Below are 27,297 nucleotides of genomic sequence, written 5' to 3'. Positions count from 1 at the left end.
GTGTGAACCTAGTCTGAGAGTGGTGTTTGGCTGCAGCAGTCATGTAGGCATGATGTCACCGTTGCTGCTGCTGCCCTGTATACAGAGTGTGGCATTTGATAACTGGAATAAATAAATATTACATAAATGCATATATATTTTATAGCACTCCAGATTTTATGGCATTGTTTAACCCTAGACAACCCCTTTAATTGTCAGTCTCAAACAACCTCTTTAATGGGTTAGCGATGTCAGGCAATATTGTGATGCACATCAAAATTCCTCTACAATGGAAAGGTAACAATTGTGGATTTTGTATATGTACATCATACTGTATGTTTTTGACTTGTAGAAACCAGCCTACATTAGTTTTACATTAAGTTCATGTACACAAGCTGGTAGTAATGCAGTGACTGCAAAGTGTCTCTTGTAGTTTCCATTTAAAAATGCAGTTTTTTTTATTTGTCTAAAATATAGCAAAGGTAAATGTTTTTTTGATTTGCAACAATGTAACACCTGATTGCTGAGTTACGGTCTTTTTAGGTTGAGTTCAGACAGGGTTTTTTGCTCCGGAATTTGACGCGGAGGCCGCCTCAGATTCCAGACCAAAAAACGGTAGCTGCGACTGGATGCCAGTGCAGTGCATCGGCATCCAGTCTCACACTCCACTCTGGATTAGGCCCAAATGAATGGGCCTAGTTGGGAGGGAGTGGCTGAACTGGCCATGGAATCTGCCTGAAGAAAGGGCATGTTGCTTCTTTTTTCCGCAAGCGGGAGCAAACCCGCTCAATGGGAGACGTTTTTTTGGTCAGAATTTTGACGTGGATTCCGCGTCAAAATCCTGACCAAAAAAACCCCGTCTGAACTCAGCTTTACATGGGATGTTGACTGGCCAAATGAGCATCCTTAGGTTCTCTAATTCCCAATAACTGCCCCCTTGTAAAAGTTTCAGAGATCAGCCAAAAATGAGCAAAATCTTGTTTTTTTAGTGATCACATATTTATGTTGCACAAAAATTAATCGTTGGCAGCACAGATATGCAATGTATATGCTGCCAACATAATGAAATTGCATTTAAGATGATCAATTGCACTAGTGATTGTTCCTCCCCTATGCACTTTGCATTAGCCTGTAAGGCTAAATGCACACGAAGAAGTGCAAAATGGCTGTGAAAAAAGTAAATTTGCACCTGAGTAACACCCATTTTCATGGATCCCTCATACACTCTAGTGCAGAAATTTTTGGAAATTGCAGAAATCCATGTGCAACAAATCTGTTGCATAGTAATTCTCTCTTTGGTGTTGAGTCCCTGTGTCATGTAACACTCCCTCAGGAAATAAAATGTACAGTGTATAGTTTTTGCCTAGAATATTCTAAAATATTGAGCAAAGCTTACAAGTACATGCTATAATTATATTCTGTTTGGCCAGAAAATTAGTATGACTAATGCTTTGTGTAAAGGGGGTGGGGAATTCATTAACGTGGTAAAATTCAGTTACTAAAAGTGCAGTAAATTCGTAGGCAGGACAAATTTCAGTACAAATATTGCTATTTCATGATAAAAACACAAAACCAAGGAACACAAGCCAGTGTAAGATTATATATACACCCTGCAACCTGACCAGACACACCCTAGCTGTGGACGTTCTCATCTGATGGATTGGATCTATTATTGTTTTGACAGTGGACATGAAATAGATTTATAGATGGTCAGTTCATTAATCAATGTAACATAAATCAGTATCTGGAGCTCTGGAAGATATAAGAGTGTTTTCGTGACTTCTGAGATGTATTGTATATCATCCAGGGTGTATGTACCTTCAAAGATAAAAAAGAACGTTCTATAAGGCAAGACATCTAAACAACATCCTGTTTCTACTCGACAAAATAACCTAGACAGATCTAATGGCGCTAAAATGTTGCCCGGCCATAATTCTTTCACAGATTTATAATGCATTGAACTTTCAATAAACTGCCAATTTACTTAAGACTAAGTAGCCAAAAAAATAGAAAGGACACTGCTTAAACAGCATGGAACATATCTAATGTCCATGAAGTGGAGGGGCCATCCTAAACAAACGGCAGTATAACGCCATACAATATGAACTTATCTCAATGTCCATATACAACAGAAGAAATAAAGGCGTCACTCACCAGTATTAAAGGGGTTCTCCAGTTTCAGCAAGTAAATGTTACTGTTTATATGATGAATAGTTATATTATTTCCAATATAATTTCTGAATCATTCCTTCACAGCTTGATGACAGTCTATGGTCATGTAATATACAATCCATGGTCATGTGATGGACACAGGTGCATAGCATGTTATCTGACAGCTGTCTAGCACAGTGGTTCAGTGGTTAGCAACTTACAGCTCTGGAGTCCTGGGTTCAAATCCAAACAAGGATGATATCTACAAGGAGTTTGTAAGATCTTTGTATGCCCTTCTTGGTACAGTGTTTGGAATATGATGTGGCAGCACAAAATTAATGATGTGTGTGTCTATCACATGGCCATGGGCTATTTTTGTATCCAAGATCAAGAAAACCGCGAGGAATTGTTTAACTTTTCATTATACAAATAATATTTATTTCCTGAAGCTGGACAACCCCTATCAAACAACAACCCAATATTCAGGGGCCACATGGTGGCTCAGTGGTTAGCACTGCAGCCTTGCAGCGCTGGAGTCCTGGTGTTTAAATCTTGCCAAGGGCAAAAAAACATCTGCAAGGAGTTTGTATGTTCTCCCCGTGTTTGCATGGATTTCCACCCCATATTCAAAAAAAGACAGGAAAAATGGGAAAGGTAGGGAAAAATGTACATTGTGAGTTCTATGTGGGGCTCACAATCTACATTAAAGAAAAAAAAAACAATATTCCAGCTTAAACAAAACAGGAAAAAGGAGCTTTTGAGCACACAGGGGCATCCTTAAGTAGAGACTTGATCAGAACCATTCAGATAACAACCAGGAATTTTACATTGCTTCTAAGATGTACAGATGTAGAAGAGTTAACCTGAGCTTCTACAATAGGTTAAGTCACTGCTGTGTGTTAGCTTATTACTGAAGACAAAAAAACTTTTCATTGGTTTCTGTTGTCTTATGTGATAAGATATCACACTGCAGCCATTTCACCTATTGTAGAAGTTCAGGATAACTCTGTATGTCACCTATGAAACTTATATTACAAAGTTGCTGAATGTTACTGTTGTTACAGTTAACAAATTAGACTACAACTAACAAGGGTGTCATAGATCAGACAGATGGACCTGGGCCAAAAGGGCATAGTGTAACACATGCAAACCAGTCTGAGCCAATGTATATCCTTACAGAAAACATCAATAAATAATTACACAAATATGTGCAATAGATCCTAAAAAAGAGAGATAGAACCAGAGCTGTTACAAAAATACACAAATATTGTTTTTTTTTTGGTCATTTAGTCCCTATGGTCCTATTGCATTATACCCTAGGCTCCACTGGGCTTTCTTTCTCAGCAAAACTCTATGCCTGTTGTAACCCTTTTCCAAGAAAGAGATTTGCTCCGTGTTCACCAACTCTATGTTCGAATGTCAAGATTCCCCAAAAAAGGGATGGCTTTCTGGACTCTTGAAACAAAGCACAAATCTCCTGCATCTGCCAGGCTCTCTATTATTTAATATGTGATGTGTGCATGTTATGTGCCTATCACATAATCTCATAGATTGTAAGCCCTCGTGGGCAGGGTCCTCTACCCCCACTGTGCCAGTCGGTCATTGTTAGTATTATATCTAACTGTATATTTGTGTATTGTATGTAACCCCCAAATGTAAAGCACCATGGAATGAATGGTGCTATATAAATAAACAATAATAATAATAATAATAATAATAATAATAATAATAATAATAATAATATGGCCATGACTAGCACATTAATTTGCCTACATCACAAAAAAGGGGTGTGAGACGCACAAAAAGATGTGACAGGTTCCAAAAGTGGGTGTTGTCTTGATAATGGGGGATGACTACCACAAGGGTACAAAATTATATATAACCTGCTACGTGGGCACAGGATAATATCCGCAATATACTTTATTGTGCAATATTTCTGATTCTGACTCTGTTCTGCTGATCTCTTGTCTCTGACCCTGGCTTGTCTTTGACCTTCAAACCTACATTCCTGTTCTGGACTCCTGATCTTCTGCAGTCTACAACTGTGCACATATTCCTCCAACCCCTGAACTTGGCCTGTACCTTACTATTTCTCTTGCAGGACCCCTGGCATCCCTCTGGCCCTACCTATAACTTAACCTCTCCAACAGCCGGCAGTAATTTCTCTGCAGTGAAGTCAAATAGTGAATACTGTGGAGGCTGTTTAGGCAACACCCTTGGGAGTGCCCAATGTTAAACTGGGTAGATGGTACTGTGTGTTCACACCCGCAGAGTGTTACAAGTATATCTGGACAAAACACCCTTTCTGTCTACCTTCTGTCTAAGGAAGAATTGTAACTGTGACTAGATCTTATAGGCAGAGTTACCTTGTAATACTTGGTACACTGTAGCATTCCGTAAATTGCCTTTTGGCTTCTTTTTTGTAGTCCCCACTTAATATCCCATCTAGTATTCACCTTAATCTGCTGTTTCAAGTACAAGGAAGCCATGTTTTCTTAACCAATCTATTATCCTTTTCTCTACCTCAGTGATGCTACATTTCTCTTTAGTGTAGATCTGAGATTCTACATCTATAAAAACCTGCTTCTGAAATAAATTGAGTTGCCCACCCACTTGCAAGGAGTACTTGAAAAAAGATGGTGACATAGACTTTTGTTGAGAAAGGAATCCTGATGAATCCTAGGTTGCAACGCAACAGGACCATTAGGACTTTTTTTTCACTTTTTTTTAGGACCTGTTACACATATTGGAGTAATTATTTATATATGGTTACTGTAAGGCTATGCCTTGGGTTGGACTGGTATACCCGTGTAATACTGTGCCAATTGTAATACTGTACCACAAACTTGTGGTCCCAGACGTTTCAGACTGATCCATGATACCATTGAGTGACTCTTTACTTAATAACTGTGGCCTATTTTGTTAACTTTCATCACAACACTAAGCACCTTTTTATTATGTCGTTTGGAGGCAGTGTTTAACATTGGAGGTGTTTTAGTTACTATGTAAATAGAGCCAAGTGCTGTCTACTTGGAGAGCATTGTGATGTTAGTGAAATTTGTGGAAATGCAGGTTTGTGTAAAATGACTCTATAGAGAGCCAGACTCCTCTCCCCCATTATGTTTTCAACAAGTTGGAATAAAATACGCTGCTTTTTTTTTCTTTTACATGGGTATTAAAAAGAAAATATACACTACTTGGACACACATATGTGAACCGTAGATGCTTATGACCATGGATTAAAGGTTAATTTCTATGTTATGTCCTGATGATATGTAATAACTGTTTGATAAGTAAGTATAACCTTTGCTGTTTGCTATTGTCATGTACTGGAAGAACTAGAATCAGAGATGCAACAAACAAGATATTTACCACATACTGTAGAGATGGCAAAATGCATGAAGGGGATACTCCTTTCATTATTAAGTATTAACAGAACTGTATAAAATATTGTAAATAATGAGATACTCACTATGGATTTATTTTAGCCTCTAGTATTAGCAAGGCGGTTCATGCCAATCCTGTCAATGGGAATCCCAAATCTTCTTTTTGTGAGATCTACAACTTTTCTGCAAAGACAAGAGTAAAGTTCTAAAGTATGACATTTTTTCTAAAATACAGTATATAATCTGGATATAATCAGCCTTCTTAGTAATTAATAATAATAATAATAATAATATACACTTTTTTGACAATTTGAAAAACTTATCAAGAAAATGATGTTGTCTATTAATAAAATCTAATTGCTAAGCGTTTCAAAATGTTTGCTATATAAAGTCTGACTTTATTATTTTCACTGTTCATTATAAATATGTTAATCAAGTATCATACCAAATTACATACACAAATTAGCACTATATTAATGATAACATTAATTACATCATTTAGAAGAGTCCATTCTTAGCTATTAGGCTGGGTTTCCATGGTGGATAGTTTGTTGAACAACTACATGCAGATTGTAATTGCAGTTAAAGAGGACCTTTCACCGATTGGGGCACAGACAGTTCTATATACTGCTGGAAAGCTGACTGCTGAATTCAGCGCACTGTCGGCTTTCCCCATCTGTGCCCTGGGTAAAGCGCTATCGGTCCTGGTGCCGTAGCGCTTTACAGTCAGAAGGGCGTTTCTGACAGTTAGCCAGGGACGCCCTTCTGCCCAGCAGCGCCTATCGCGCTGTACTGTGGAGCGGGGAGGAAACCCCCCCCCCCATCTCTCTGCTCACACAGCTCGTCGGTAGACGAGTATTATCGGAGGGGACGTTCCTTCCTGCTCACACTGTACAGCGCGATAGGCGCTGCTGGGCAGAAGGGCGTCCCTGGCTAAGTGTCAGAAACGCCCTTCTGACTGTAAAGCGCTACGGTACCGGGACCAATAGCGCTTTACCCGGGGCACAGATCGGGAAAGCCGACAGTGCGCTGCATTCAGCGCACTGTCAGCTTTCCAGCAGTATATAGAACTGCCTGTGCCCAATCTGATGAAAGGTCCTCTTTAAGAGTAACACATATATATTATGCCAACAAACCTGTGGCCATGGTGAACTGCATAGTAACTTGTGCTACTCATTACTGAAATTAATAACTGCATGGCATGTAAAACCTGCCTTAAGGGATTGTTCCAATCGGTCATATCCATTTTTATCTGTTGATCATCATAGAGGTGTCTATTGTAGTTCCCATTATAGTCAGATAAGCCATAGTGACCTCTGCAGGATATATGTAGACTTACATTTAGCTTATCCAAATAAATAGGAAACTATGTAGTAAAAGGTCATATGGAGCTTGCCATTACTACATCTACTCTTTGTAATGATATTCTCCTCTGCCTCAAGGCGCTAAGTAAAAAAAATCTCCTTTATCAAAGATGGAACAAGTTCTTTAAAATTATAATTTAAATTTTTCCACGTTTCAGGCTGTTATAATCAAGGCAAACTATATAGAACAGACGAATAATACTACTGTATGCGTTTTCACAGTCCATCAGTAATACCTAGGATAAGGAAAAAACTATCCAACTATAGAACTAAAATCTTTGCTCACATCATCCAGTGACAGTGTGACTTCCGTTTTTTTTCATGTGCACTTCAAAAATGATAGCAGCAGTGTGATCAGTTACTCTGGACAGCCTGTCAATTATATCTACGGAAACGCTAGTTGCTTCCCCGTAGATATAATAGTAACAGAAAGTCCGCAGAGGAAAACTCTGTGAACTTTCAGTTTAAAATGCTGTGGGAAGAACCGCAGTGTGTTGCCGCCGCAGTTTGTCCCACAGTGCTTTATAGCTGCGGGTCATCCCGTGGGGGCCTTAGCCTTAGGTCCCGTTCCCGTGGAGTAACATGCCGCTCATTTAGACACGTATACACATGTCAGAGCGAGGCGCTTCAAAACAGATCCCATTGACTTCAATGGGTGCCGGTCTTACGCGCGCTACACATTGAAATCAATGGGTTATAAAGCCTCCCATTGATTTCAATGTGTAGCGCGTGTAAGCCGGCACCCATTGGGATCAATGGGATCTGTTTGAAGTGTGTACGTGCCTAAATGAGTGGCGCGTTACTCCGTAGAAATGGGGCCTTAGATAGATTTTATAAATTTGGCCCTATTGCTTTATTGCATAACCATGATTCTTGACTATAACACTTTCAGTATAAGACTCTAAGGAAGCTCGGTGACAACCTCCATGGTGATAGTAATGAAGGTTACATCATGTATTAACCAACATTTCAAAGGAAAAAAAAAATGAAATAGTTAAATAACAGCAGTAACAGCACAGCTTAATTTAGATTTTAGGTGTAACCCCCTTTTACCAAAAGGGTCATCTAAGGGTCTTAGAGTTTACAGGAAATATATGCTTAGAGCTCACATAATGACTGGACTATCAGACATGTATTTTAGGTAGCCATTTCATTTTCTGCAGCTGTTTCCTCTTGTTTGATGATTTTTGACTCACTTAGGTGTGAATTGCAGAATCCTAGCTGTGTCTAAAACCAAACAGTATGTAAGTAATTATAGTTAACATAAACACTGGCGTCCGCAGGCGGTTTATTTTTGAGCGCTAATAAAGAAGTGATTCTGGAATATGTGCAGCACAAATTCCTCTTCTTGTAAAAAGTGTTATTACGTCTGTGATAGTTCTATATCTTGTGGAGAAGATGGGGAAATACAGGCCTCCACCTTTACTTCTACATAAAGTATTAATCATCATGTCAGTAGGACAAGTTCACCTGGCACCCAAGGCCAAGATGGCAAAATGCAGCGCTACCGTGTCTGTAAATAGAAATAAATGCCAGTAGCAATTTAGGCTGGGTTCATACTATGCATTTTTCTTGTCCTCAAGATTACAATAACACTTAGAGCATTTACAGTAGTATGATCTATGAACTAATCCATCTTATAGAATATAGGACTTTTCAAACTATTTTTTTTTTAAACTCGGGCTTCACCAATCAAATAAATACTAATATAGTGTGCCAAACAGATGTGTTGTATAAAGAATACCCTCACCAGTGGAAACTATATACCACACAGCGCCGCACCTCCCATGAGGCGACCTGAAGCGAGCGCTTCAGGCGGCGCTATGCCAGGGCCCCAGGGAGGGTGGCATTTTTGCTTCCTTAAGCCAGTCCAGGACAAGGATCCCCCGCAGCTCAGTATCTTGCTATCTATCTGACCAATCTAAAACAGCCCTGATGTATATATATATTTTTCTTAACATATTTTTAAGTTTTTAAGATATTATTTTTATTATTCAGCTAGTTCGTGTGTAAATATTTTAAACTCATACTTAATAGTTTTTTTATATTATTATAATGCTTATGTTTTTAGACATACTATTTACTGCTCTTCTTTTTGTATTTAAACAATTGTATAAAAAAAATTCTAATGTTAGCATTAACTTTAATGGTGTCCTGGCGCCCTCTTGTGGTAGAATCTTAAAAGTACATCTTTAGGCTTGGTTTCTTGGTTATATGAAGTTTTCTTACATAAATTGCTCTACTGTATAGTATGTTACACTAGGTTCATGTGTATGTGTTGTTTTTCTTGACATCAGAAAGTTTTAGGTTCACAAAATTACACTCAAGTTCTTACCAGTAATCAGACAAGTCTTTAGTATGTGAGATATGGCTCCTATTGATTAGATTTCAGTTTTTGTCCTATAAATACTCAATTGGATTTTGATCTTAGGAATTTGAAGGCCTTGTGAACTCTTTGCCATGTTTTAGCCATTCTATAAAAAGTTTGAGGTGTGGAAGGATGCATTATACTGTTAATGAGGCCAAAGCTATTAGTGAATTCCATTGCCGTGGTCCGTGACAATGTTTTGGTAGGTAGTATGTGTCAATGACACTTTCACATGACCCAAGCTTTCCCAGCAGAACATTGCACAGTGCATTGCAGGGGTCCGATGTCAGCCTAAGTAATTGCCGAGGTCCAGTCACAGACCACAACAGTTACCTCAAGGCGTGAGACGTCAGTTGGAGGCCAGAAGACACCTGCAGGGATGCCCAGGAGAGGTGAATCTAAGAGTATGCTCTATTCCTATTAACTACACCTATGCAGCAATGCCTTTTTAGCTCTATTTACATACAGTGCCTTGCAAAAGTATTCAGCCCCCTTAAACTTTCCAACCTTTGGCCACATTTCAGACTTCAAACATAAAGATATCAAATAAAAATATTTGGGGAAGAATGAACAACAAGTGGGGCACAATTGTAAAGTGGAACGAAATTTATTGGATATTTTAAACTTTTTTAAGAAATAAAAAACTGAAAAGTGGGGTGTGCAATATTATTTGGCCTTCTTGTGTTAATACTTTGTAGCGCCACCTTTTGCTGCGATTACAGCTGTAAATCGCTTGGGGTATGTCTCTAATCAGTTTTACACATCGAGAGACTAAAATTCTTGCCCATTCTTCCTTGCAAAATAGCTCGAGCTCAGTTAGGTTGGATGGAGAGCGTTTGTGAACAGCAGTTTTCAGCCCTTTCCACAGATTCTCGATTGGATTCAGGTCTGGACTTTGACTTGGCCATTCTAACACCTGGATACGTTTATTTGTGAACCATTCCATTGTAGATTTTGCTTTATGTTTTAGATCATTGTCTTACTGGAAGATAAATCTCTGTCCCAGTCTCAGGTCTTTTGCAGACTCCAACAGGTTTTCTTCCAGAATGGTCCTGTATTTGGCTCCATCCATCTTCCCATCAATTTTAACCATCTTCCCAGTCCCTGCAGAAGAAAAGCATGCCCAAACCTTGATGCTGCCACCACCATGTTTGACAGTGGGGATGGTGTGTTCACTTCTCCACAACAGTATCTCGGACCTGCCTGGTGTGTTCCTTGGTCTTCATGATGCTCTCTGCACTTTAAACAGAACCCTGAGCCTATCACAGAGCAGGTGCATTTATACGGAGACTTGATTACACAGGTGGATTCTATTTATCATCATCAGTCATTTAGGACAACATTGGATCATTCAGAGATCCTCACTGAACTGAACGGAGTGAGTTTGCTGCTCTGAAAGTAAAGGGGCCAAATAATATTGCACGCCCAACTTTTCAGTTTTTTATTTGTTAAAAAAGTTTAAAATATCCAATAAATTTCGTTCCAACTCACAATTGTGTCCCACTTGTTGTTGATTTTTTTCCCCCCAAATTAAAATTTGATATCTTTGTGTTTGAAGCCTGAAATGTGGAAAAAGGTTGAAAAGTTCAATGGGGCCGAATACTTTCGCAAGGCACTGTAGGTCTTGGTGCTGTTTACAGAGTGCTGTTGTAGTTTCTGTATTCATATTACTGCCATAGCAAATTGAACCTGTTCACATTGGGATGTGCTTTCTAAATTTTATGTTTTGTATAGTACATTGGGGCTTTGTCTCCCCCTGTATTGGACTTCCACTCCTTCCTTCTATCCCTCTGTCTATATACATGTACCTCCCCAATGTTTAGAAACGTTGTGTTTATGCTGAACAGATTGTGATTTTCTAAACTATTAGGCCTCAATCACATCTGCGTTTGGTATTCCGCTCGGGGAGTTTACTTGGGAACCTCCGAACGGAATACTGAACGCATTAAAAAGTGGTGAGCAATGAAAGCACACGCACCCCATAGACTATAATGGGGTTCATGTGTTTTCCGTGCAGTGTCCTCACGAATCATGTGGAGAAAAAAGTACTTCAAGAATTACTTTCCTTTCCACATGACTAGTGCGGACACCGCATGGAAAACACATTGACCCTATTATAGTCTATGGAGTCCGTGTGATTTCATTGCTCACCGCTTGTCAATGCCTCCGGTATTCCGATGGGGGGGGGGGGGTTCCCCAAGCGAACTCCCGAACAGAGTACTGAAAGCAGATATGAACCAGGCCTTATCGCATATATAAAAATATTTATTAAATCATTTATACAAAAATTCTTTTACTAATAATACAGGTACATGAGATTTATCTAGTAAATGTAAATATATGCACATGGGTTGTGGAGACAAGTGTTACAATTATGTATTAAATAATAAAACACTGGGTAAGTCTACTGCTGAAAAACACTTGGGAATATTGGTTGATAAGATTAATTTAAAAAACAACAGCTTTTTTTTTTTTTTTTTTTTTTTTTTTTTTTACAGCAATCGCAATACTATGATGAGGTGATGGCTGATAACTTGTACAAGAGGAACATCACAAGTTATGGGAACTAGTATTTTGGGATAGGATGTTGATCCAGGGATTTATTCAAAATTACCATATTTGGATTTGGGAAGGGATTTTTCCCCTTAATATGGGTCAAATGTCCACCTTGGGATTTTTTTTGCCTTCCTCTAGATCATCATGGTAGGATTATAGGTTCATATGATGGACTGGTGTCTTTATCCAACCTTATCAACTATGTTACTTATTAGCTTAGTTACGTTAGTGAACTTACTTTGTACCTGAATTTCTCCTTGCACTTTCATTCCCTCTTTTCTTCTATTCACTCTCTTTTATGGCTTCCTCTCTAATTTTTTGGTTTATTTACTTCTCTTTTTTATGAATTTATTTTAAGAATTACTATTTTGTTGTGACAGGGCCTTTGTTGTTTCCACTTCAGTTTTTCCCTCCCCCTTCCAATGTTGCTTGTTGTCCCCATTTCTCCCCTCCCTCCCTCTGTCACTTCCCATGTACCGCCTATGTTGATACCTTCTTTGACAGTTCTCTGTTCTTGTAAAAAAAATCAATAAAACTCTTAATGTAAAAAGAAGCACTATTTGTTTACAAGTTGTAAGAGTTTTTCTTAGAAAAATTAAACTTTTGAGTACACTATAGAGAGTACAATATAACCAGTGATAGTAGAAATATAACACAAGGCATCTATGGATGGATGGCGCATTACTCCATTTATGTATTACATGCTATTTGCACAGTACGTCATTCCAATAGTGGGTGTATTAAAATGGTATACCAGGTATACCAGTTTAGCACACCATGATCAAAAACTGAAACAGAGTAGTATCTTACTATGTGTCTATTTTTACTCATAATTAAAAATGGATTTGTTCTCATTTATACTTGGGCTGCATCCCTTATTTATGACACTATACTGATATCTCCCTCTTGGTTTAAAATTGAGATAGTAAAATATTCTTTTATACAGATTTTTTCTCTCACCGCTGTTTTCCCTTTATTTCAGAGGTGCTTGCAGAAATTCTGTCTAGTGGCGATCCAAATCCGGGAAAACTTCTTTTCTTTTTGGTCTCAATCACATCATTTTCCAGAGAGACTAGTTCATCTAGAAGTAAGAGTTTAGCTGCCAGATCTGCCGTCTTATCTTCATTTGAAACTGATCGTTGAGCAACGTCCAAAACAATCGGGGAGTCAAACCGCTGTTCAATAAAGTTGAAAGAGAATGTTACAAAAAAGCCAAAAAGCATATAATGTATCTAGCTGAAATATTCAGTCATGAGAAAAATAAAGCACACCTTAACATTCAAATTAGGTAAACACAACCAATAACAGGGAACAGATTCCAGCATTTAATTATATAATTAACAAACATAAAGCCAAATTGGAAAAGCCATGTGTGAAAAAGAAAGTACACCCTATGAATCACCAGCTTGTAGAAGCACTCAGAGGAACAAAGAGGTAGCATGAAGCACTCAGCCCCCAATGCAAAATCTGTATCGACTCCCCCCATTCTGTAGTAATTGTGAGCTACTCTTAGTCATGCTGTTGCTTCAGTTCATTTGATTTGTGAGCATTTGTTTATGCGCTGCTGCTTCAAAGTGTTACATTTTAAAATATATGAATTTTATTTGTCAATATAAGCAACTTTGTATTATCTTTTATTACATGAATATGTTTCCATCTTCCAATATGAGACTGAGCTAGAAATCTATGGAGAGGGGAAGGGGGAGAAGGACACAATTGCTATACTCTGCTATTCAGAGAGCTCTTTTAACACTGCTGTTTCAAGATAAGGCTCTCCTGCTGCACTGAATATTAATGCAATGAATCAATTAACAGCTTTGTTCATCAATTCCCCTCCCCATACACTTTTGTGTGAGATGTGAAGGGGTGATGGGGAAGAGAAGTCTAATAAGTGAAGAAGGATAAAGATTTTTAATATAAGATAAATTACAAAGTTTCTTATATATACTATTCTTTAATGATCTGTTGTTTTATAATTGGAGGTAGACTTTTATAATTGGAGGTAGACTTTTATAATTGGAGGTCCTGCTACAGCTTTTTCACTGGGCTGAGGTCTGTACTATGAAGGGGGCATTGCAACACCTTAATTATTTTCTTTTTTAGCCATCCTATTGTAGACTTGCTAGTGTGCTTGGAATCATTACCCTGTCGCATGACACAGTTGCGGCCAAACATTAGCTGCTGCATAGATGACCTCATGTTGGAATACTTTACTATAAAGAGTACTTTGGTATAAAGAGGAGATCAAGTTTGACCTTAATGAATGCAAAATGCCCAGTTCCTGCGGCTGAAAAGTCCAAATCATGACCCTTCCATCCCTGTGCTTGACAGTTTGTATGATATGTTTCTGCTGATATGCCGTGTTTACTTCTTGGCAAATGGGGCACACATTTTCCACTTTGATCTCATTGGTTCAAAGGACATTGTACTTGAAGTCTTGTAGTTTATTCAGATGCAACTTTGCCAATTTAACCCTTGCTGCCATATTCTTTTTACAAAGAAATGGTTTTCTCCTGGTAACTCATCACAACAAGCCAAGCTTGTTCAGCATTTTTCTAACTGTACAGTCATAAGTTAGAACATTTAATTGCTAACTGCAGCCTGTACAGTCTTAGACCTAGCGCTTGGTTTTTTGCAATTTCTGTAAGTTGACCATGGGGTAAATTTACTGCAATATCTAATCTTGGGAAAACTATCAGTAAACTTGAATGTTTTTCACTTGTGAATACTCTTCCTCACTACAGAATGATGGTCTTCAAATTGTTTGGAAATATCATTCCCAGATTGATGGGCATTAGCAATTGCTTCTCTAAGATCATTGCTGATGCCTCTCCTCCTTGGCACTGTTTGAATGCATGTCTCAAAATGTAATCAGGAAATTGCTGAAACTTCTACAATTATAGAGGTGGCTACACTAGCAAGCGCATTTGTAAATAGCACCGGACTAATTCCTATGGACGTAGTAAGAGTGTACTTAAATTTTCATACACTGTTTGACATTGTGGCTTCATTTTTGTTAAATAAATAACATTGTGTAATTTGTCATGTGTTGTTATTAAGACATTCTAAAGACTACATTTATTTATTATGTCCTGATACTTAAAACCATGGAATTAAATCCCTTGCTGACATTTGCCATAATAGTACAGTGGATGTAAGCACTTTAAATCTAGTGCCTGTTCGGGTGCTGAGCTTCTGCCATCAGAGTCCTCTTTGATCATAGGCATTAGCTCTTCAGATGCCTCGATCAAATGTGATTGAGGTATCTGTTCACTAGCGGTGCATGGGTGACACAATCTTCTTCAGGATCACCATCCCTTGGAGTGAGATCCGGAGGCTCCCAGGTCTGGTTTCACTATATGTTTGTGGCCTAAGGCAGCCCAAAATAGCAATGAATGGACTTTACAATATAGTGCAATACAGCTGTATTGTAGTATATTGTACTGATGATCAGACCTGCTAGGGTTCAAGTCCCCTTTTTTAAAAAAAAAAAAAAAAAATCAATAAAATTTCAAATAAGCCCTCTTTTTGTAGTTCAGAAATAAAAATAGTCAAACATTAAGTAAAACACAATAGGTATCCCTGTGTCCAAAAACAGCTAAACTGTAAACATGCAAAAATATTTCTCATATACAATAAATGCTGTGAATGCTGGAAAAAAAAATCTAAATGATCAAACAACTATTTTTTGACACTTCACTTTTTATGCAATTTTTAGAGGGAGGTGATCAGATCATCCCAAAAATAGTATAAATAAAAAGTACGTTTCCTGCAATGAAAAAGATGTCTTATGAATTTGTGAATATAAAAAAAGTTATGGGTTTCATTTTTCAATGTTTCAGTGTTTAATTTGGTATATAAATTTGGTATGGCCGTAATTGTACTGACCCACAGATTAGGTAATTTGGCAAAACAGTGAATTCAGTAAAAATAAAACCCATAAGAAAATGGTGCAAATGCAGTTTTTATCATAGGTGATCTCTTCTTTTTTGTAATTTTTATAAGTTAGAATTTTTGAAAGTCCACATACAGTTGTATGAATTGAAAAAGTAAAAAGTTATGACTTTTGGAAGGTGAGGAATACATTTTTTTTTTAAATTGAAGGTTTGAAGGCTGAGGTGGGAAGGGGTTAAAGAGTGTGTGCTTTGCTTTTAATATATATATATATATATATATATATATATATATATATATATATATATAATAAAAAATGTCTTTGAATCAGCACAAAATAGAATACACATTTGTTTGCTAAAATAGCCACGTCGGAGCTAGATTGCAATGAATAGTAGGTAAGATAATTCTACAGTACTTACTCCCCTACCTCTGAAGATGCCTCAGTAAGACCACTCCACTTCAATATCGTAACAGCAAAGAAAAGGTATACGCTTACATTGGTCCAGTCCAGCATCTGTAAAGACAATGGCAATATCACTTATGAATAAGAAATCATATATCATATATAGAAATGGTCAGAATATAGAGCATAGAGGGTAATAACCTCACAACAAAAGCAAAATGTTTTGTAGCTCGGCCAGTGCTGAACTATATCAGCAGTCTACAAGAGAATTCCCATTTGTAACAGGAGTTTCAGCTCTTTTTAGCTATAGTCACTCAGCCAGGTACTGATTCCAGGTGTTCAGGTGAAATATAGAGCATTCAGAACGACATATCACTACTTAAGAGACCTGGGGTTCTTCTTCTTCTTCTAGTCTGCTGATGTTCACGTGAAGAGATATAGTCAAGTTCCCTTGTAAAAGAAAGCTAGTGTAGAGGTAAGGCCTTCTCCCTCCCTTAGACTCCACCTTGTTCGTCTCTATAGTGTACGTAGACTATTTACATTACATTATTTATCAAAATGTGAATGTTTTTGTAGATCCATAACTATTTTTTACTAATTCAAATGTAAGATGTGTGAATTGGGCCAAAGGGAAGAAAATATAAACACAAAGAATTAGGAGTCTATGGATAGAGAACCATGTATAATTTAAACAAAGGTAAAAAAGTTTTCACTTCGCACCTAAAAATAGTTTTTTGTTCCCAAATTATTGTTAATCTTGGAAAAATATACCCTGGAAATGCATTTTTATAGTCGCTGCCTCCACAGCCACAATGAATAAAAATTTATATGAAAGTCTCACATTTGAGGAAAGCATTTGCTGTAATAGATTTTTACAAGCATATTAACACGTCTCCAAACTTTCATAGCTTACAGTGGCACTGGCATTCAATGTAGGTCTAGAATAAGAGTAAAAAGATTTGGATTCACAACTGCATAGTTTCTGCTAGTAAAATAACTAACAATGTGATGTCATAGAAAACCCAACAACTAGATAATCCGGTGTCAAATATTAGATCTGAAAGAACTTAAAGCCTAACTCTGCATCACACACAATGTTAAAGTAATATTACTAGTTTTACAGTATGTAACATATTCTTCAGGGTAAGACACCCATCAGAAAATGTTTTGTATTCCCTATTGAAATTAAAGTTTTTTTTACAGACTAAATAATTGATGACCTGTCTTGATTGCAGATTGGAAGAAGTCCGACACATGGGCCCCTAACCGATCCGTTGTTGGAGGAGGCTGTACTCTTCAGGTTAGCGCTGCACCATTTTCATTAGTTACCAAGAACAGTGCCAAACATTTGCACAGCAGCTGTGCTAGGTATTGCTATTCAGTCAATTCACTTGAATGGGACTGAGCTGTGATCAGGCCACGTGACCAATGAAGGTGATGTCATATGGCCTATGAAGGGGAAGCAGTGTTCAGGGAGGGTTTCTGATGCTTAAAACAACTGACGCATGGGGTCCTAGGTCTTGATCTTCAATTGATGACCTATCTTTGAGGATAGGTCATCAATTTAAAAGTTCAAAAAACCCCATGTGGTTTACACACCGCAATTTGAGTCCAGCGTTTTACAGTCCTTGCTGGGAAAATATGCGCAATGGACATGCTGTGATTTCCAAAACCGTCATGTCAGTTATACCTATGGACACACTGGTGGTTTCCCTATAGGAATAAAGGAAGTAGAAAGCCTGCAGAGGCTGGCTCAGATTTACAGATTCTAATAGTAAAACAGTGAAAATTTAGACTAGACAACCAGATTTGTGACAGTGACTGATTAAGATGACAAGGCCATGAATATTTGATAGTTGGAGAATGAAGCAAAAAGCAGCAAAAAACAGAATGTTTTAGACCAATCCTAGAGAGATTGACTCAGTGTCATTAATTACTAAACAATTAGTAAATGTAATCTTAGTATTGTATCGCACAATGTGTTGTACTGTGTAATACATTGGGTTATAGGGTAGTCATGTCCAAACACTAATGTAGGTTAGACAAAAGAGTCATTAAAGATCTATAAGATGCACTTAGATTTAAGAAACCTTTACAAGAAACAATGTTTTTCTACAGTATATCCCGGTAGTCACTACAATGCCTAAAATGGAAGAAAAATGGAAAGATAAAAATTACTCAACTTTCATGTGAGGGTAGAAAGATAATCATATGGAATCTGCTATTAAGCATTGTGTTGATAAAAAGGTGGCTTATTATGTAATACATTTTCTGTACTTTTAACCTGCAAATGAATGCTTATCAAAAATTCCACATAAAAGCGTGTCTGTAATGTGTTTTTAGCATTGGTGTCTCTGATTCTTAGTCATGCTCTCATTTCTCCTACAATAGAGAATCCATGAATAGCTTTATAATTTGTCTGTATGCATGTAGAAGTATAAAGAGACTCTATCACCCCTCGATAACCACATCCTGATTATTTGGATGTGAGGATGTAAAAATAAACGGACTGCCTAAATACACACATTTAATATGGCTTAATGTGCTTGCTTGGGTTTATTCATCCAAAAGACTGAACTTCTAAAAATAGGATATGGTATACTAACAAAAATAAACCATAGCACCTGCCTTACAAAAGACACTTGATTAAGTGGTTGAAATTAGACTCGTGCAGAATTTGGAAGTGGTATCATTTGCTGCCTCCTATTTCCTCACCCTGGCGCCCAAAACAAAATGCTGAGGTTAAAGGTGATTTAGGGGAAAATATTTTAAGACTTTGAGGCTATTTCTGGTATTTTTGGGGAGATCCTACCTTATGACCTCTCCTGACTTTAGCTATTGACACATTCCATTCTGCAACTACTCATACAGCAAGTTCTCCTGAACTAGAAAAACTGCGTAGACGTTTATTACAAGAACTGCAACCTAGATCAAGTCTTAAAAAACTATATCCAGTTTTACATTAAGGTTAAGTAGTCACAATATACGGATCTTTGTTTCTTTTACAATTTCAAGAGAAACACTAGGAAACAAATGGGGTGACAAATTTCTTCCATAGCCAGGCAAAATAAATATATACTAAAAATAAATAAATATAAATGAGCTTAAAAACATAAAAGCATGATACAAAAAGCTTATTGTATGCCAAAAAAGTGAAAATGATGCTGGTCAACTGGCTCCTATATGGCAAGGTCTTTACCAAGAGCACAATACAGATCGCTTCCAAGAAGTCCCTGCCTTAGCTTAATTTTAAAAAATATTTCGCAAAAGTCAAACCCACCTCCAAAATCATGGATGGAAAGTATATAAAAGACATGATAGGGTTGACATTAGAGAAGGCTTTTGCTTTTATCAATAACAGGCAGATTAGACTAGGGATATGTAAGGAAAATACTCATATTAAATTCTTCAAACCCTATTGTAAGCAGTTGTACTGGAAGTGACCAGCGCCATTGAAATAAACATGCAGTCTTAGTCAACTGTGTATGCTTATGGAAATGGATGGGATACATACCTCTGTTCTAACACCTGTCTATATATCTGTCTAGCTAACCAAACACAAACATTGCAGTAGCACTCTGTAGAGTGTCATCACACGGTGTCATTATCTATGTATATAACTGTGAGATTGATCTATCTATCTATCTATCTATCTATCTATCTATCTATCTATCTATCTATCTATCTATAGATGTGTCCTCTCTTGCCGTTCCTCTAGGCTGAACATGTCTAAATATGTGTGTTAGGTGATCACATTTCCATACAATATTGTTTAGTTATATTATATCACAATGTAATAAGTGATATCCTATTAGCATCTATGTGTAGCTACTGTACTCATTGTTTTTTTTTTTAGGTTGGTACAATATTGAATTGTTTTCAAGGCAAAATTGAAGCCCTTAACCAAATTTGAGCTAAATTAAAAGTGAACAAATCTGTATATATACAGATGCAGCAAATTTTAATTTGGCCGTTAATGTACTGTATATATATATATATATATATATATATATATATATATATGAAAATGTGCATTGTTTGTAAGAAGTACAAAATCTGAAACTAATGTGTTGAAGTAAATTGAGTAAATTGATGACACCACTCACCAAACCTAATCTAATACGATACATAAAAAATAACAAAATAGGAAATAAGGAAATTAAAAAAATAAATAAAAGTTAACAAATATACTTACATGTTCTTCAATTGTTTAAATGACATTATTAAACAGATCTCTTGGTATAAAATGGTAAAGATGATTTTTACATTTCTATTCCATATTATGTCTTCATAAATTTGCTAAAGCTTAAAAAAAATCCTGAACATTTGGGAAACTAGTTTAATGGAAATACCTTTCTAGAATACGCAACATTTACAAGAGAAACAAAAAAGAGCACTAAAGTCCATGTGAGTGATGTACCTACCATGTTTCCATTTACTGTAAAGGAATGAGTCACAGTGAGGTGAACAAACCACAAAATATTTATTCTCTATGTCTGGAAATCAGAAAAGACTAATAAAAAGGTACAACATACAGTAATCTATCATTAGAACTTGCTGGTTAGTTTAACTGCTTGTGTGCCAAATAATGTGCATATGACGAATAAGTGTAACTAAACCCTGATATGCCTGATCTGTAATATCTGCAGCTGAGATTGGCCTGTGCTGCAAAAAATTCAGGATAGCCCCTTTCCCACCGCTGAGTGTTTGGTAAGACTGATGAAGACAAAGCACAGACCCGGGGCTGAAAATTCAAATCAAAGTATCCACCACAAACAAGGGACGCAAAAATGTCTAAAGTAAGGGTTGTCAAGATGAAAAACTTAATTCTCAAAGTCCTATTATTTTAGCCACCTTGGCTTTAATGGTACGTTGGACAGGTAAGGTGTATCTCTGATGTATGGACATAAACGAAATTGGAATAAGTATCTGATCACCTAAATAAGAGGGCGGCATAAAAGGCATGTCAGAGTCAGAGATGTCTTGAAGGTGTCATAGTTAACTTATTAGAGTATGAATTGTATACACTGTATAAAGCACTTCTACTTGTGGCGACCTAAAAGTGAACCAAACTTGCCATCATCAAGAAGAGCGTTCTCAGGGGGATATTCTTTAATGTCAATGACAAACATTTGTAATTAGCTTTTTTCATCGAGGGACTTAAAGTGCAGAGAATGTTGTTGTATAAGGGAGTTAGCGGCTGCTATACAGGTACTTATCCCCAACACCCACTAGTTGTTCTGCCAATGTATCTAACAACAACAACAACATATAAACTGTGTGCAGATGTTGCCCTTGGTAGGATTCAAACCCAGAACCCCTATGCCGTAAGCCAACAGTGCTAACCAATGAGTCACTATGTCTAACTTTTTTATGCTGGTCCTGATATCCACTGTATCACTGAAGGATATGGCTAATTTATCAGGAGGATCCTGCTGGGGTTGAAGGCTCTGCTCATACCACAACTACCAGGAGGTGACAAGGCTGGCATAAAAATGCCATTTGGACAATGAAAATTGTGCAAATGGTATTTAAAAAGTCAAAGTGGTAGGATAGAGGTAATATCATTAGAAATATGTATGGGTCTCTTTAAGAAATAGTTAGTATTCACGTCCACAAATAGAATTTTATAATGGGGATCCATCTAAATGACGGCCTTACATTTATTCATGTAAAAGGGTATAATGTGGAGGGCACTAGTATCAAGGTACTCTATCAAGGTGCTTACAAAATGAACTTTTTCCTCAGTTGGTTTTCCATAAGAGATATGGGCCAAACGATTAACCTGCAGTAAATTCGGGTGCAATGACATAAAGGGTCGTTTTGTTTAGTAGTAGAAACTAATATAAAGTTTGTGATTTATGCATTAATCTTTGAGAAGTAGAATATGATGTGTAAATAAACATGGGAAATTAAGTTTCCAAATATAAATTTTTCATCAAATCAAAACTTTTTGCTTCATTATATCGGATATTATAATTTTTATTAATGTGGTGATAAAACATATTTAAAAATCTCACATCAGAACCTGATGGTTATACCGAGGTGTGGCCCATACTTGTGTGTAAGGTCAATTTCCTTCCACTTTCGAACATTGAAAAAAATATTACACTGTACTCATTATTGTTGTTATCTCGTTTCTTTGCTCAATGGTGACTAATTATATTTTATATAATTTATTCTGTTACATATTTAAAAACATTTTAGCAACAACATTGTTTAGTTAATAGATAATAAAAAAAATACTGTATGTCTTTAACCATAATGTCATAATAAGCACAGATACCTGGCAATACCTAACATATTTAAATGGATTTCTAATAATATCCTGTATCCACTGGATTGGAGTAAGTTGTAGGTTGTGGTGGAGGGGTGACCTACCATTGTTACCTCCACTGCTCACAAGAGAGGGTACTGCTGATGAGCAGCTAAGTACATCCCTAGTTACTACAGTATATCTCTAGCAGAAATGAATGGACCAGCAGCATACCTGTTGATGACTATTGGCCCATTGAAACTGCAGTACCAGGTACCAATGTTCTCATGATCATTAGTTGTTCCAGTTGTTGGACCCACTGATCTACAACTTATCCTCTATTCTTTAGATAGAGATTAAATTTAATTTTAGTTAAATTCTTCAGCTGTCTAGAAATTTGGCTATAAATTATTTCTCAGAATATGAAGAATGTGAAGATCAATAGTAGTGAGCCATATATATATATATATATATATATATATATATATATATATATATATATATATTACTATTTCTACAGGAGAATATGTACAGTACTGCACTTTTTTTTCTTTATACAAAATACAGTTTCTTTAGCTCTAGAGATATCACAAAGATGTAATTTCATGTTGCAGCGATTTAGGCTGTATTCACACAGAGTAACGCCAGGCGTTTTTTGTGTGTTTTTTGCACATAGCGCCGCGTTAACGCCGCGTAGCGCCGCGTTAACGCCGCGTATACGCCGCGTTAACGCCGGTCAACGCCACCGCAAAATAGCGCGGCGTTAATGCCGCGTATACGCAACGTTAACGTGGCGCTATGTGCAAAAAGCACACAAAAAACGCCTGGCGTTACTCTGTGTGAATACAGCTTAAAGTGGTATTATGATAGAAATGTATCAAAAGAAGTGTTAAAGACAGTGAAACAGTTACCCACAACCGCCAGTTGGATCCTACAGTAGTTCTCATTTTCCAAAGGCCCTCGATAAAGTGAAAGCACTTACTTAATAGGCTGCCCTGGGTGACTGTTCTATTTCCCCTTACACTTGCTTGATACATCTCCATCATATTGTACAGGTTAGAGGTACCAAAATTGAAAAATTATTCTGAGACAAACAAATCTTTTGATACATGACCCCTAGTGTTGATACATTATATTGTTTATATCCCAAGAAAAATAATGATCATGAATATAAATTTTGTAAAAAAAAAAAAAAAGAATAATAGTGATAATAGATTATTTGTTTTCTAGAAATGCAATCCGCGAGATTATTAATATAAAGCAAGTTAGGGAAAATGTATTTTATAAGGTATAGTCTGAATTAGAAGTATATTTAATCAGTTTAGGTATAATATATATATATATATATATATATATATATATATATATATATATATATATATATATATATACATATATGTAGATGGATGCAATGTATTCATAAGGGTGAATCCCCCATTATGGCATATGGAAGAGGCCAAATAAATAGCCTACCCTACACTTTCCAGGAATCTGCAACTGGATGAAGCAAATATTGTTGGTTTTCAAATATTCTATATATAAATGTTATATATCATATCACACACATTTTCTCTTATTAGCTTATTTTAGCCTCTAGCCAATTTATAATCTCTAGCCATTTATAGTCATTATAATAATTTAACTTATAGATAATGGATGATAGCAAACAAATATTGTCAGTGAGATTACAAACAATATATAATCCATTATTATTATATTTTAGGCATAGCATATAATAATAAAGTCAATCATTTAACAAAGAACATAAAATCATTGCTAATCTCTCTTCTGCTTACCTTGAATAGAATTCAACTGATTGAAAGTTTATGTGTGCTCAGTATGTTTCTGTCTCCTCCTCCTCCTCCTGTCTAATCCTTGCTTCTTCAGCTTGTACTGGGAGAGATTTTATAGACCTTGCTCCAGCCTCCGCACTCCAATCCCTGCCTAGGTTTCTCTTACATCATTTTTAGAGATTTTCCATTGATCTGAATTTTAAGACTGTACTCCCTCTGTGTAACTCACTATCCTTTTTACCTTTATTGATGTGTAATTGCCATATATATATATACTGATATATATATATATATATATATATATATATATATATATACTGTATATATGTATAGTAAAAATTCTTGATTCATTATTGAATAATAAACTACAAATAACCTGTAATAATTCTGTGATTGGTTATAAGGGGTGGTTCATATTTATGTTACAAGTGTTCATGCAATATAATTGTGCATGCATACTATGTCTGCATATACATACAATAACAGTATACTCCTGAGGCATACCCTATCTGAAATTACTTTTAGATCACTGCATATAGCGCGTTTAGAAATAACATTCACATACTGGCAGTAATGCATGGCTGTATATGAGGAGATCCTATATTACAAATACGCATGTATATGACACATGTGGCATTTAATGTGATATAATTGTACCTGTACACTAAGCAAATTTTAATGCAATAATATTAGTATAGTCCATCACATCAAGATGCCTGTTGAGTTGCTTTCCAGGGAACATCAGTCAGCCGAGCTGGATTGCCATCACATGAGTATACATCTTAGTTATTTAGCACAACATTTTAGGACATTGCTACACTCTGTATGCCCCTTATGAATTATTGATATCGGTAATTGTGGTTATCTGCTTATGAACTATCATCGCCGACAATTAGACTCAATTCCAGTTTATTCTAGGTGCTACTTTTTGTCTTCTTTCCACTGCTTGGATGTTTTTTAGGCTCTATACAGATCATGTTTTTTATATTTGTTTAGTTCATCTGTTTAATGGAAGTGAAAAACAGATGCAAACAGACACAAATGGATGGGTGTCCATTTACATAGGCATCAATGTGAAAAAAAAAAAGGGATCCATTTTTGTCTGTTTTTTTGAATGGACATAAAAGAATAGTATTCTATGTTTTCTCCTTGGAAAAAAATGGACAGGAATTGAAGTTTTTGTAAATGGATGGTCATCCATTTGTTTCCGTTTTTTGCATACATTAAACTGATATGCTAAATGGAAGTTAAAAAAGTGATCAGAATGGAGCATTACAGTGTCTTTGTAACCATGACATGGTATCCTAGACTTCCTACAGGCTTATATTTCTACTCACCACCATGTTCTGTCTAATAAATTTCTTTGGGTGCCTGAAGTCCATCAGGGCCCTGTACAGTAGTTTCCACTGTGCTTACTTTTGTATTGTTCCTACATTTCTTTGTTTGATATCAGATTCTGAAAAGAACTTAGCAAACCAAATTGCTATTCGTACCCGTGGACTATTTGATGCTCTTTGTAAATACCTGTAATTTCCTTTCCCACAAAATAGTTTTTGGCTATGTATGTTTGTGGACTTTCCTTGTAACACTTTCCTTATTTCTATTTTATTCCTCTCTTGCTTTATTTTTTGAAAAGCAAATAAAAATTATATATATGTATACACACACACACACACACACACACACACACATACACACAGTGAATGAGAGCAAACTATCTTTTATCATTTGGTAGTGATGGGAAAAATATGTGAGATGTAGACTAGGATTCAGATCCTCACCACATCAAAATTATGCAAAAGTGATTCACGGCAAAGGGCATTGAAATGTTAGCTTGGCCAGGAAACAGCCCTGACAATCATAATGTGTGGCACTGGCAGTCATTGTACTGTATCATGAATACAGAATTTGCAGTATAATTTTTTTGCAGTGCAAAAATTTGAATTCTGCTTCTTTGTATCAAATTCAGCATTAACTCCTTCCTGACTTCACTAATAAAGGTACTGGAAATATAAAAAGAAATTGTAGTAGCACCATTTTCTTATGGATTTTGTTTTAATGCATTCACTGTGGGAGATTTATCAGGCAAAATGTGCCTTAACTGTGGAGGAATTTGCTGTCTAAGGCTGGAGAAACTGTCTAAGGCTAAGGCATCACGTAGCGAGTCACAGCCAAAAAATGCTGCAGAAAAGATCGTGGTGGAATTGCATTGCATTTTTTGCCACAAAATTTTTCACAGAAAGTCTGAAGAATTTTCCTCTATGGACTTTCTGCTTCTATTATACCTATACGGCAAACACCAATATAATTGACATTCTGTGATTTACAAAAATGCTATGGTTTTTGAAATTGCTGCATTTCCGTTTTATTCTGCAATGTGTGAATGGAATTAGCCAGAATCCCATCCACTTTGCAAGTAATTTAAAATTCAGAGTTTTCTTGCCATGGTGAAAATGGCAAAACGATGCATTGTAGACATTGTTTAGACTCTTATGCTACATGTACTGGGATAGGATGTGACCTATTGGGAAAGGTGCATGGCCTAACTTGCAACAACATGAGTAAAAAATGTGGCAACTTTGCCACAACAAAGTTTAAGCCAACTAATAAATGGTGTAATGTTAGACTAGACCAGTGATGGCCAACCTTTTTGAGACTTAGTGCCCAAACTGCAACTATAACCCACTAAATTATCGCAAATTGCCAACTCAGCAATTTAACCTTAATACTCTGCTGATCCACAATTTCGGACCCACAAATTACAGTCATGTGAATGGGGCTTTACAGAGCTTGTATTAAAAGGTAAAGGTCTCTGCATTTGGTACTTTTGAACAATTAATATTCACTATTTACATCACACAGGATCTGTTTTACAGTGACCGTGCAATGTTATTACAGCCTGTAAACCAGATATAGCTATAAACCAGATACTGTGTGATATAAATAGGAAAGGCATCCCACACAGTACAATATGCCCCGCAGTGGCCCCTACACAGTACAATCTGTCCTATAGTGGCCCCCACACAGTACAATTTGGCCCACATTGGCCCTCATACAGTACAATATGCCCCACAGTGGCCCCCACACAGTATTATATGTTCAACTTTGGGCCCCCATACAGCATTATCTGCTTCACAGTAGGTT

General features: G+C 36.6%; 1 protein-coding gene across 1 annotated transcript; it reads right to left on the bottom strand.

The window, feature by feature from the left end:
* Window positions 1–1,583: 1,583 nt before the first annotated feature.
* Window positions 1,584–24,228, bottom strand: OSTN (osteocrin). The gene is made up of 5 exons (XM_075266693.1): window positions 24,157–24,228; window positions 16,129–16,215; window positions 12,765–12,979; window positions 5,603–5,699; window positions 1,584–1,797 (listed from the first exon to the last, which is right to left on the bottom strand). The coding sequence occupies exons 2-4, from the start codon at window positions 16,213–16,215 to the stop codon at window positions 5,615–5,617; spliced, it is 387 nt and encodes a 128-aa protein (XP_075122794.1). The 5' UTR covers window positions 24,157–24,228; the 3' UTR covers window positions 1,584–1,797; window positions 5,603–5,614.
* Between the last annotated feature and the right edge of the window lie 3,069 nt (window positions 24,229–27,297).

The sequence above is a fragment of the Leptodactylus fuscus genome, chromosome 3 (assembly GCF_031893055.1).
Source record: "Leptodactylus fuscus isolate aLepFus1 chromosome 3, aLepFus1.hap2, whole genome shotgun sequence".
Classification (NCBI taxonomy): domain Eukaryota; kingdom Metazoa; phylum Chordata; class Amphibia; order Anura; family Leptodactylidae; genus Leptodactylus; species Leptodactylus fuscus.
The sequence above is the reverse complement of the archived record's forward strand: the minus strand, read 5'-3'. Positions and strand labels throughout refer to the sequence as shown.